General features: G+C 57.8%; 1 protein-coding gene and 1 long non-coding RNA gene across 4 annotated transcripts; one reads left to right on the forward strand and one right to left on the reverse strand.

Moving 5' to 3' along the window:
• Window positions 1–4083: 4083 nt before the first annotated feature.
• On the reverse strand, window positions 4084–6251 carry LOC139436867 (uncharacterized). Its single transcript, XR_011646323.1, has 2 exons — window positions 6013–6251; window positions 4084–4287 (listed from the first exon to the last, which is right to left on the reverse strand). It is a non-coding gene; the product is annotated as an uncharacterized lncRNA (long non-coding RNA).
• Window positions 6139–11901, forward strand: FXYD3 (FXYD domain containing ion transport regulator 3). Of its 3 annotated transcripts, none has more exons than XM_071209221.1 (9): window positions 6167–6265; window positions 8832–8880; window positions 8984–9037; window positions 10058–10090; window positions 10206–10229; window positions 11000–11074; window positions 11152–11188; window positions 11515–11552; window positions 11669–11901. In XM_071209221.1, exons 3-9 carry the CDS (start codon window positions 8998–9000, stop codon window positions 11686–11688), a joined length of 267 nt encoding a protein of 88 aa, XP_071065322.1. In that variant the 5' UTR covers window positions 6167–6265; window positions 8832–8880; window positions 8984–8997; the 3' UTR covers window positions 11689–11901. The 3 variants fall into 3 exon arrangements, with proteins under 3 accessions (XP_058135196.1, XP_071065322.1, XP_071065321.1); XM_071209220.1 differs by lacking the exon at window positions 6167–6265 and adding an exon at window positions 7579–7596; XM_058279213.2 differs by lacking the exon at window positions 8832–8880 and having other exon boundaries at window positions 6139–6265.
• The last annotated feature ends 173 nt before the right edge of the window (window positions 11902–12074 follow it).

A 12074-nucleotide genomic window follows, 5' to 3' on the forward strand; every position in this document is an offset into this window, starting at 1 on the left:
CTTGCCTGAAGTCACACAGTGAGAAAGTGGTGGAGTTGGGACTTGAACCCAGGCTGTCTGGCTCTGAGTCACTTTCCACCTGTGGACCTCCTGTGTGCCCCAAAGCTGCAGTCGACTTAAGAGCTGGGTGCTTGATGCATCTCTGATGGGGCCGGGGAAGTAGCAACCTTCAAGAATGGCTTCAAGTCATTCATTCACTCAACAAATATTTCCTGAGCAGCTACCATGTTCCAGATGCTGTGCTAGGTGCCGGGAAGGGAACAGCCATTTCAAAGGGGAGAGAGATAATAAAGGTCACCAATACGTGGATAATTGCACAGTCTGTCAGGAGGCCTGTGCGTGCTACAGAAAGAAACAAAGGAGCGAATGGGGAGGGGTTTCCAGGTGGAAGATACCAAGTGGAGTGGCCAAGGAAAGCCTACTTGAGCCAAGACCTGGGAAGGAAGGTGAGGGAAGGGCCCCTGTGCACATCTGGGGGAGCAGCAGATGCGCCGCTCCGGCAGGCTGGGATGGTGCCCGGGGTATCGGAGGACCAGCGGGAGGGCAGTGAGTGAGGACTTGAGGGGGAGGAGAAGTGAGGCCAGACAGGGGCCAGACAGAGGCGGGGCCTGCACTGTGGTGAGGGTCTTGACTTTCGCCTGGAGTGAGGGGCCGCCGGGGGAGGGCTCAGCCGGGCGGGCCCTGGTCTGACCCACGTGACCCACGTGCTCACAGGCTCCCCTGGCTGAGTGCGGGGGAGCAGCGAGACCAGGGGGAGGCGGCTGGGAGGGACCTGGGCGGGGCAGTGGAGGGGAGAAGTGGTCAGGGTCTGGATATATCCTTTACGGTCTTCTTTCCTCATCCAACCCTCGTGCCTGTTCTTGGGACCCTCAAAGTTATATGGGATCCTGTTATCCTTTTGTCACTTTTCTGGTTTCCCAGCTGCTAAAAAAAATACCACATGATGGGAAGGCTCACAGAGCAGAGGCCAGAGGCTTGCTTCCTCCCAGGCTGCGTATCTGCTGGCTGGCCAGCAATCTCCGAAGGTCCTTGCTTTCCCATCTTATGACAATGCCCACGGCGGCATCTTCTCCTTTCTCTTCTGGGTTGTGTTGACTTCCAGCTCCTGGCCACTCCCTGTGGCTTCTCTTTTACTCTGTCTGGATTTCATTCTGCTTATAAAGTAGTCTGGATTAAAGTCCACCCTCCCACAGTCGGACCCCACCTCAACTGAAGCAACATCTTCAAGAAATCCTATTTACAATGCGCCACACCCACAGGACCAGGGGTTGGGACCTGAACGTGCCTTTTGCCGGGGTTGGGGACCCCTGCGCTGTGGAGCCGGATGACCTGGGTTGGAATCCCAGCTTTGCCTGGCCCTTAATGAACTGTGACTTGCAGCTAAGTGATGTGTTTCCTGCCGGCCCTCCTGTGGGCAGGCAGATAATGTGAGCCCAGCAGGCGGTAAGTCCTCTAGATGCGCCTGCCAGTCTTGCCAGCAGTGGTAGGTAGACGACTCAGGGACGTGTAGGGGTGCGTGGCTGACTCTCACTGGGTGCAGCACCACCTTCTTGGATGCTGAATTGCATCCAAGGGGCGATGTGAGCTGCTGGGTCGGTGCCACCCCTTGGCCACGGGTGCCAGCCGGGCTCTGATAACTGCAGACTCATCTCTGCACCTCTGCAGCCAGGCAGGAGCCTGCTAGCCCTCACACCAGCCTCAGAGCCTTGGGTACCCAGGAGGCTATGGCCAACAGCAAGGAGCTACCTTGCTCACAGCCAGGAAGGCGCAGGGCTGGGCATGGAGGGCTCTGCGAACTGACCCAGGAGGCAGGAAAAGGAGAGCCAAAAAGAATGCAGGCTTTTAATGAAAAGGAAAAAATAGATATAACATTTAGTTATATATATACATATTATATATAAATATATTTAATTTCCTAAATTTGATTAAGTCCTTTTAGATTACCCAATTTTAAAATTACTCCCCCCCTTTCTTTGGTGTTGTTTTTCATCTCGTGATTTATTATTTTAACTTTCATTTTTTAAAAAGTGTATTGTCTTTCCCCACCTCATATTTTGAAAATATTTTTAACTGCAGAAAAGTTACGCAAATAGTGCAATGAGCCCAAATATCCTTCATGGAGATGTCCCTATTCTTAATGCTTTACCTCATTTGCTTTATCTCTTTCTCTATAGATTTATATGTGTGTTTTATTCTGAGTGTCTTGCATCTCAGAAATCTTTTCTGGTCTGTTTGCCCAGGCATTTTCAGAAGCCTCGGTCCTCTCTGTCGCGGTCAGTGGACTGACCTCTTTGGGAGGGGGCTCACAGAACCGACCTTGTGTTCCTCAAGCTATTTCAGCTCAGCTGCGGGCAGGCGCTGCCTCTCTCACCGGCCTCAGGGTGACAGTCCGGGGGAATCTTTCCTGCGTAAAGCACACCCCAGCGCCTCCCTGCAGTCTCCTGGAGACGCAGGCAGATTGAGCCAGAGGGCGGGCACGAGTGGCGTGGCCAGGACACCTGATGCAAACCCTTGAGCCACCCCAGAGTCCACCAGTCACTCCCAGGCGCCTTCCTGGGGTCCCCGTGTCAGGGATGGGGGCCCTGCTGTGAAGGGACCCCGCCCCAGGTGGCTCGCAGGTGGATACCAGCGAGAGGAAGGAGACAAATGAGCGCCCGGGATCATTTCTGATGTTGAGGGGGCTCTGTGGGAAATCCAGTGACAGAGCAGGTAGGTTCTCCATGGGAGGAGCTGAGAAAGAGAGTCCCAAGCAGAGGGAGCAGCGGGCGCTGGGAGGTGGAAACCAGCTTGGGAGCCTGAGGAAGAGGAAGCGAGGGGCAGTGCGGTGGGAGGGGGGATAGAGGGGTTCAGCAGTGGCCTGTGGCAGCCTCAGAAGGCCGGGACAGGCAGGGCTTCCTCCCGCTGTCCCCTTGACCCCCAGCCCGCAGTGGCTGCAGGCCCAGGCCCCCTCCCGTGTCCTCTCCGCACCACACCTCTCTGCACAGACCTTCCCGTGGAATCAGGCCTCCTGTCCAAGGCTGAGCCTGTGACGGGGTCACGTGGATGCAAGGCGGTCTGAGAGGGGGGTGGGAGCAAGCCTGGGGCCAGAGTAACTTGGGAGTCTCCTTCTCCCTCACCCCCTCCCGTGCAGCCTCCAGCTGGAGAAGCAGGGCCTGGGTCACCCATGGGAGACAGACCTGCTGCTTCAACTGCTGCTGCCAGGGGGGACTGTGGCCCAGTGAAGCCTGACCTGCCAAGAGAAGCTGGAAATGCAGCTCGTCGCATTGAAATCCCCTGCTGTTTAAATGCCAGCAGCTATTAATTTGTGCAACACTTTGTGAACCAGAGAAAACACGCAGTGGTGGGATTTGGCCCTGGGGCCCCCAGGCTGAGATCCTTGTCTTAGGGACAGAGGCAGGCTAAGAGGAGGTTGCAGGGTCCCCCCACTTGAGCTCGCGCTCCCCATCCTAGAGCCCAGATATGGCGCCTGCCCTTCCTGCCTCCCTGTCATTCCTGCTTGCAGAGGAGACAACCAGATATCAGCTCGAGCTCAGTCCTGTCCACCCATCTCCCCCTCCCCCAACAAGGGATGAGGACATCGGTCCAGGCTCATCAGGAAAGCTGGCCCTCCATGCCCACCTGCCACCCTTTGCAGCACAGCCCCCACCCCCACCTCCCCAGCTCCTGCAAGACCTGCTGGTTGACTTTGTGTGGCTCCTGGAAGCCGGGCAGACAGCGACATGCCACAGCCCCACTGCTCCAAGGTGGCAAGTCAGGGCCCAGGCCGGGCCCCTGCCAGCTCCCACTCTTCAAGTGCAGGTGCTGAATCCTGGGGCTGCTGGGAGCAGCTCCACAGAGATCCAGGAGGCCAGTCACCTGCCCCATCTTGCCTTGGAAATGGGAGCTGGGAGCATGGCTGCAACCGCCTCCCCGACCTGCCGGCCTGCCGGTCTGCCCTCTCAGCCTCTACCTGGGAAGGCAGGGTCCGGGCCGGCCAGAGCTCGCCTTGTGCGGGGTGTGCCTCTGGCTCCCCCACCCCCTACAAAGGTGCTGGCAGCCTTAAAAAGAAAAAGGAAGAACAGCAAAATGATTGACCCTCCCAAATCAAAAGCAAATGGCAAAATCCAAATCAATAAAAGTTTGAAACAATGACTACAAAACACCCTCCAGGCGTTAATTCTGCATTTTCATCTGGCGGTCCTGCAAGCTTTGCCATGTTTGGAAGCCCTCTGTAGGTTTGAGTTTTCTTATCTTGCAAGAATTCACAGAATGCTGAGAAATCACAGCCAACAGTAACTTCAACAGGTTCTTCAGAGCCAAATGATTTCAAGAGCAAAATGGGGAGGAAATATGACAAATGATTTTTATGACAAGTCCATATAGCTATATCTATATCTCCATCCCCATATATCATCTCTATAGCTATATCTATGCTATATAATATATAACCATATTCTGTAAATATATAATCATATATATGCCATAAAATCATGTATATACAAATATGCCATAAAAATCAGGACATGAAAAGAACAATCATGTCCCAGCTTGCTCAGTTGTCACCATGCCTTCCCTCATTTATGATTCCTGCCTGGTCCCTTCGGCATCTGAGTTTGCAGACTGGCCTTGGTGAGGGACACAGCAGCCCCTTCCTTCCCCATCACACACCCCCTCTGACCGCTGCAGTTCCTGGAATTGCCAGCAGAGGGCAAAGCCACGCCACTCCCAAGACCACCAAGGGAGTCTCTCCAGGGACATTGAAAAGTCTGGGTGAGAGATGCTCTCTGCCCTTACACAAAGACCCCCTTAGCTGAACTGGGGTCCTCCCCCACCCCGGTCTCCCGTGCCTCTATGGCCTCCTGCACCTCCCCTTTCCGGCTTTGAACCTACCCCACCCTGAATGCCTCTTCCCCTCCCAGTAGGAACGGGCCCTCCTCAGTGATGTGTGTGTGTTTGTCTGGGGTGGGGGGAGCCTTGTCCTGGTCTAGGGCCTGGGATTGGGAAATCGCCCAAGGGAACCACTTACAGAGAGCTTGTGGCTGGATGCGCTGTCCCCGCGCCCTGCCCCTCCCTGCTGAGAAGGGGGGTCCTTCCTCCCTACCCCCAGCAGACCAGGTCCTCATGGAGCCTTGACCCTGGACTTCTCTCTCCCTCTCCTGCACCCCACTCCTGATAGGACCCTCTCCCTGGCCTGGCTCCTGTAGCCCTCCCCCCCACCCCCATGAAGTGTTGGGGGTCGCCTGTAGTCCAGCTGGTGACCAGCACAGAGCCACCCCTTTCCTGGCCCTGCCCCTCCCCGTGACCCCAATCCTCCGCCAGCCACTCAAAGGCGCCTTGTTCTCCGTCCAGTCCCCAGACAAAAGTCCCTCTGTCTAAGAAGGCGGAATTGGGGGGAGGGGGCCCCCCAACGGGGGCCACACGAGGGCCTACACAGATCCCAGCCGGAAGGAATGCCTCCAGGAGAGGGGGTGGGGGTCAGGGAGGGAGCCCTGCACAGTGCAGGGGGCCTTCTCTGGAGTGGGAGGCAGCCCCCCGCCCACCACCCACTCCGTGGATCCAGCTGCCAGCACCCCTGGGGGCAGCCTGGGCTGGGAAATGCTGGCCTGGGACTTGGGAGCCGGTGCTCAGGCTCCCCAGAGCTGGGCGGGGGCTACAGCCTGGCCAAAGGTCCAGCGGCTGCCCTCCTGACCCGACCCTCTGTTCCAGTATCTTCCCCACGTCTCCCCTCCCCGTTTCCTCATGACCGTGGTCATACCAGCATCTTCTGCAGACCCTCAAACCGTGCCAACAATAAAACATGACCTGGACGGGGATTTTAGATCCCTCATGATGCCCATCAGCCCTGCCCCCAAGCAAAGCACCCAGGCTAAGTGAAAGAAGTTAGGCTGCTACTCCAGTGCACCGCCTCCCCCCACTGCCTCAGCCGGCTGTACAGAAACTCCCCCTCCGAGCTCCTTTTGGGGGGGGGGAGCAGGAGAACCCCTGCTCCCTGCTGTGATGGGTCCCAGCCCTCTTCTTCCCTTTCCACCTCACCTGAGGCTGCAGTGTCCTTGGAGCCCCCAGAGAAGCTCCCCGCTGCCCGGGGCTGGGGAGAGGGTGGAGCTACAGCTGTCTCTTTAAGAGCAGCAATGGGGTGGGGGGGCCCCCAGCCATGGGGAGTCTGACTTGTTCTCTACCTGCCCGGGTTTGCTCAGGGCGTGGCAGCTGTGGATAAAGGCAGGTCTCCAGCTCAACAGCCCCGGCTCTCTCCCAGAACCTCCTCTGATCAGCCTGGGGAGCCACACAGGTGAGTGGCTGGAGCCCCCTTCCTCCAACCCCTACTCAGTTCTGCCCCCAAACTGTCCCTCCCCCCATGCCCTCTATTCCCCCCCCCCAACCCCCCGCACACCATACTCCTCTCAGGGCTGGGGAAACAGCTGGGGTGAGAGGAGGCCCTCAAGGGGCATTGGGGAGTCTGGGAAGACTGGAGGTGCCTGGGGTAGATAAGATATCTGGATGGGGGTATCTGGTGGACAGGGGTGGGGAGGGGAGGGTGTCTGGGAGTGTTGGGAGTGTCTGAGTGGGCTGGGGGCCTCTGGGTGGGGGCCGTGTCCCGTCGGTCCTGGAGACCTCCAGGAACAGGGGCGATGGCTGCCTGGGAGGAAGGAAAATGCAGTGTAGGTTAGCAGACTTCGGGGACTCGGGGCGCTGCGCTGGCCGCCACGACAGCACACAGAAGCCGCCCTCAGCAGAAACAGTCTCCCCGGGCCAGTGTGGGAGGCTCTGCAGCCAGGACGGAGCAGGGAGGGTGGACAGAGGCCGGGGCCCTCGGCCGCAGGGCTGCCCTCCTCGCCAAGCCGTCACCCCAGCTGCAGCTCAGCAACTGGCCTGGAGGGGAGCTGAGGCCAGAGGCCTGGGTGCGCCCGAGCCCCTCCTTCCGTGTACCCTGTACAGGCAGTGCTGGAGGACGTCACGGGATGGGGAACAGTGGGGGCCTCCAAGACCAGGGCTGGCTTGAGGATCCATGACGGGATGACAGGATGGGGAGTTACCCTGGGGTCGCTGGGGTTCCGGGGAGTTAGGCATCATGCCAGTCCACCAGCCACGGGGACAATGTGGGCGAAGTAAGTGGCTCTGAGCGCATGCCCGCCATCAGCCGTCACTGCTACTGTGGGAACATCATGGGTGACAGAAGCTTCCTGGGCAGTCCTAGTAAGAGCAGCCCACCACAGCCCTGTGTCCTGACTCCCAGGCAGTCCTGCCCACACCCCACCCCAGCGCTCCCCAACAACGCTGCGAGCCCTCTTCCTGCAAGGGGTGGCTGCTCCCCCAGAAATGGCGACTGCAGCCTCCAGGGTTCATGGGAAAACCAAGAGGAAACAGGGATTCCCCGGACCTGGGTGGCCAGAGGGAGATGGAGGAGACGGTGCTACCCGCAGGAAATAGAGAAACTCAGGGGCTGGGGCTTATGCGGAGGGAAGGAAGAGAGAGATGGGGGCACTCTCTCCAGCTACGGGCAGGGAATTTTTCAGGCACCCAGCAGCGAATGTTTTCACCTGGATCCGTGACCTCTGGATCCCGTGATCTCTGGGAACCCCTAAAACCATCAGCAGAATCAGGGAAGTTTGTGTGATCATGGTGGGTGTTTGTTTTTGTTTTGTTTTGTTTTTCTGAAAGAGGCCTGGAGCTTCAGTCAGAGAGCCAGAGAGATGTGTGCCCCAAAGGAGATTCTAGAAGGGCCAGGGAGGGAGTTGCTAGGACTGGTCAGTGGTTGGATACCTGGACCTGCTTGGGTCCCACCCTGGTACTTCCACTCCTCACCCCCTCAAAGCACAGGTCTTGCCAGAAGTGAAATGGGGGACAGATGCCCTCAGGGGGGATGGGGGATGAAATGAGTGAAATCACAGCAAGGTGACTTGGCAGTGTCCAGCCCAGCATGGGACGGAGTGTTAGCTATTGTTATCACGATTGTGACACCGACTATGACGACCAGCATGTATGCTTGTGGTGGTTGGGCAGGGGCAGGGAGGGGGCCGGGGCCACACAGAGGTCTGGGGACTTACCACAGGCACACTGGGCAGCCAGAGGACAGGGCCCATGCCAGACCAGGAGGAGGGAGGAAAAGTGCTCTTTCCACTGGGCGGGCCTACCTGGAGGAGGGAGTGTTTGCTTCCAGGAGGGTCCAGGCAGGGGTAGGCAGGGGCTGGGCTGGGGCCAGGGTTAGACTAGGGGTGGGGGACAAAGGCCAGGCTAGGGCTGGGGAGGTGTCTGCAGGGGCTGCGTCGGGGCAGGACCAGGGGCAGGGGTGGGATAGAGCCGGGGGCTAGCTTCCCAGCTCGTGCTCCTAACTCAGGCTGGGGCAAGGTCTGAGGAAAGGGTGGTGCCAGGCGCAGGGGCAGGGCTGGGGGCAGAGGATGGGGCTGGGGTTGGAATCAGGCTGACGCTTCTCCCAGGCCTGGCCTCCAGGCGGCCTTGAACTGTTCCCCACACCCTGCCCTGAGCAACCTACTCAGCACCCGGCCCCCGACCCAGCCTGAGGGCAGCAAAGTCTGGGCAGGACCAGGCAGGCTGGAAGCTGTCCGTGGGAGACACTCCCAGGAACCTGGGCCTCCCGCCACCTGCCCCCCAACACCCCAAACCCAACACTGCCTGATTAGGAACAGCCGCCAAGGGCCCACTTCCCAGCTAGGTGCCTGGGCACCTGCTTTCTCCTCTGAGAGTCCTAGCTTCTCATCTGTAAAATGGGGTAACAGCGGGCAGCACCTCCCTCATTTGGTTAACGGGGTGACTGACTTACAGTCCTCGCCCAGAGGGTCACGGCTGCGGCTCCTTCATCACGACGAGTCTCAGCCGGCCCCCGCTTCACCTTTCAGCTCCTTCTCTGGGCCCCGCAGGTTTCCAGGCTGGCCCTCCGAGCCCGGGGTGAACTGTGGGCCCTGGGTGGAGGGGCTGGTGGAGGGGTGGTGGGAAGCAGAGGCCAAAAGGCCCTGCCTAAGCCGGACCCTCCCTCCACTGCCCACCCCAGGCCAGAACTTCAATATGCAAGAAGTGATGCTGAGCCTGCTCGTCCTCCTGGCAGGTGAGTAGCCGCCCCGGAACTGCCTTGCCCTGCGCAGCCGCCAAGCCTTGTGTGTCTTGCCTGCCTCCTAGGTGGACACTAGGACAGCGCTGTCCTGAGGACAGGGAGGGTGGCGCTGGTGATTTGAGGGGACACACGAGGGCAGAACTCACAGCAGCATCTCCAAGGGCTGGAAGGGTACCTTCTCCACCTTCGTTTCTGAACCTCCTGAGGGTGTCAGGAGGGCTCGGCCTGTGCTCCCATGTCCCCCCCTCCTTCCCCCCCCCCGATGCTTTACTAGAAGAGGAAACTGGGAACTGAGGGGTGATGTACCACTTTGAGCAAGTTACTGAAAGCCTTTGTGCCTCAGTTTCCCCATTTGTAAACATGAGGCTAACAATAGGACCTACTCAGAGAGTCCTTGAGAGGACTCCGTGAGTTAATATTTGAAAGTTTAGGTGGGCAACCCCTTCTAGCCAGAAGTTAATCCTAGTCCTTTGATTTTTGCCTGTTAACATCAGGCGAAACCGGTATTCCACTCAGGATAGTGTTGTCAAGCTGCGTATTTAAATAAAGCGCATTTAAGTTTTTCCAAAGGAAAAGGAGAGCAACCCCGATTGAGTGGGGGGGGGGGGGGTGATTGAGACCAGTCAGGAAGATGGGAAATTAGAACATTAGAACGGCTGGATTTGGGGAAACAGGGCCCTGGGAACTGACGCCATCTGTCATCTTGACAAGAAAATCCCTCCGTTTCTGCAGGAGGCATGGATGAGTGCAAGTTTCTGGAAATAGGGACCCAACAGTGGCCCAAAGCCACATGGATTAGAAGCTATGTCAGGAGGCAAAATGCTGCTGCTGGGGGGAGGCCAAGCATCTGCGCTGGGTGCAGAGGCGGCTGGTCTGGGGCTGGATAAGCGGGGTGGCCTCGGCCCCACTCGGGAGCCGGGAAGTATCCCTCGGAGGATGTCCCTTCTGCACCCCCTCCGCCGGCTTTCTTGGGGCCCCGTCACCATCTTCCTCCCTCCCCGCTTCTCCCACTAGGCCTGCCTGCCCTGCACGCCAACGACCCTGAAGGTGAGTCAGGGACTCTGGCTGGACTCGGCACGCCCCACCCCCAAACTCTCTCCCGGGACCCCCGTGTCCCAGCTGTTGTCCCAGATCTCATGTTCTTTTTTCTCTTTCTCTGCAGATAAAAACAGTCCTTTCTACTATGGTAAGAGTTTGTACCCCCGGCCCCCTCCCTACACACACACACACACACACAATCTTGTGCTGAGGGTCCCACACAGTGTCAGGTGAGAGTTGATGTGGGCGAGGACAGGACGGAGCAAGGATGGGACACTCAACAGTGAACACGTGGGTGGAGTAAGGGACTGAGAAAGACTCCTCCCCGAGCAAGGTGGAGACACAGGAAGTGAAGAGTTCACAAGAAGCCGTGCGGGGAGAAGGGCTGACTTAAGAAAACTTCCTGGAGTTGAGCTCTTGGGCCCAATCCTCACCTGGCCTCCAGGTTCAGCACAACCCCCTCAGCCCCCAACCCTTACCTCCCTGCCCTCACCTGCCCCCCCCCGCCGGCTCACCCTGCTCCAGCCACGCTGGCCTCCCTCCTGTTCCTCAGACTTTGCATCTGCTGTTCCTTCTGCCTGGAAAACTTGTCGCCCCCCCATTTCCTCTCGTCTCTGCTCAGCTGTGGCCACCTCCGGGAGGCCTCCTCTAACCACTCTTTCTCAAAGCTGCCTCCTGGCTTCCCTGATTCTTTTTCTTCAGAGCACTTACCTCCACCGGACCCTCCTTTATATATCTCATTTGCTTGCGTGTAAACCAGAACGCGAGTGCCAGGCGGGCCAGAGTTTTCATCTGTCCACTGCTGCTGGGTGCCCAGCACCCTGCACATCGTAGGTGCTCCCAGATATTTGTCAAGTGGACAGGGGATGGCAGGGAGGACACCTGCTGGAACTGAGGTCCCCCTCTGCCTTTCTCTAGACTGGCACCGCCTCCGGGTCGGTGGGCTCATCTGTGCAGCAGTTCTGTGTGCCATCGGCTTCATCGTGCTCATGAGTGAGTGTAGGAGCTGAGGGGGCAGCTGGGTAGGGCTGTGGGGCCCCTCCCCTGACCCCTCGCCTGCCCCCCAACAGGTGGCAAGTGCAAATGCAAGTTCAGGCAGAAGTCCAGGTAAGATGGGGTTCCCAACGTACCCACTTCTGCTGGACAGACAGCTTTCAGGGGTGAAAGGGCTAGATCTTGCAGAAAGAGAACAAGCCTCCAGTTCCTGCTCTGGAAAATCCCTGCTATTAGGATTTCTCAGATTTCTCAGTTTTATGATTCATAGCTGAGAATCCCCAGAGGGGCCCAAATTCTGTAACGCTTTTGTAATGATTGTAGTATCCTCCAGTGGAAAAAAAGCCAGTAGGCATGTCTGGGCAAGAAGGGGTTCCTTTAGCCCTGAGGTAGAGGACAAACAGGGGTGGCTGCCGACCTCACTACTTTTATCTCCCTAGCCACCGTCCAGGGGAAGTCTCATCTCTCATCAACCCAGGTAAGACAGGGAATGGAACAGGGCTGAATGGAACATGCAGTGCAAGGTATGTGCACGTGTGCTTTGGGGAAAGAATGTGGTCCGTTGTCACAAGCTGACCTCACCATTTCTCCCAGGCTCTGTCCAGAACTGCTGAGGCTGGACCAGCCAAGAGGCCCGGAGGGTCTTTCTCTTCCCCAGGTCCTGGCTTTGTGGTCCCCTGGCTCATCTGGGACTTGAACTACAGGATGGAATTCTTCTCCTTCTCTTCAAACAACTTTGCCAGGACCTCATCTCACCTCTCATGGGAGGGGTCTCTTTGTTCAATTTTTTAAAAATCTAAAATGGTTTTGCCCAAAGGGTACCCAAATGGCCTTGAGACTGTGTGCTTTGGGGTGGCATCTTGGGGGCTGGGAGGAGGGGAATGCAACACATGGAAGCTGGCAGCTGAATCTCTTTGTCAGGAAAATCCCAAAAGGCTTGTGTCCTCGTGACTTGGTAGGTGGCACAGAGTCTGCCTTCTGCCTCCATGGCCATGGAACC

Source organism: Dasypus novemcinctus, chromosome 18, assembly GCF_030445035.2.
Source record: "Dasypus novemcinctus isolate mDasNov1 chromosome 18, mDasNov1.1.hap2, whole genome shotgun sequence".
Classification (NCBI taxonomy): Eukaryota; Metazoa; Chordata; class Mammalia; order Cingulata; family Dasypodidae; genus Dasypus; species Dasypus novemcinctus.

Excerpts from the sequence above, each read along its gene's own strand:
- FXYD3 (XM_071209220.1), top strand. Across the intron at positions 8,881-8,983 it reads GCTGGCCCTCCGAGCCCGGG|GCCAGAACTTCAATATGCAA; the intron begins GTGAACTGTGGG and ends TGCCCACCCCAG. Across the intron at positions 10,091-10,205 it reads GCACGCCAACGACCCTGAAG|ATAAAAACAGTCCTTTCTAC; the intron begins GTGAGTCAGGGA and ends CTTTCTCTGCAG.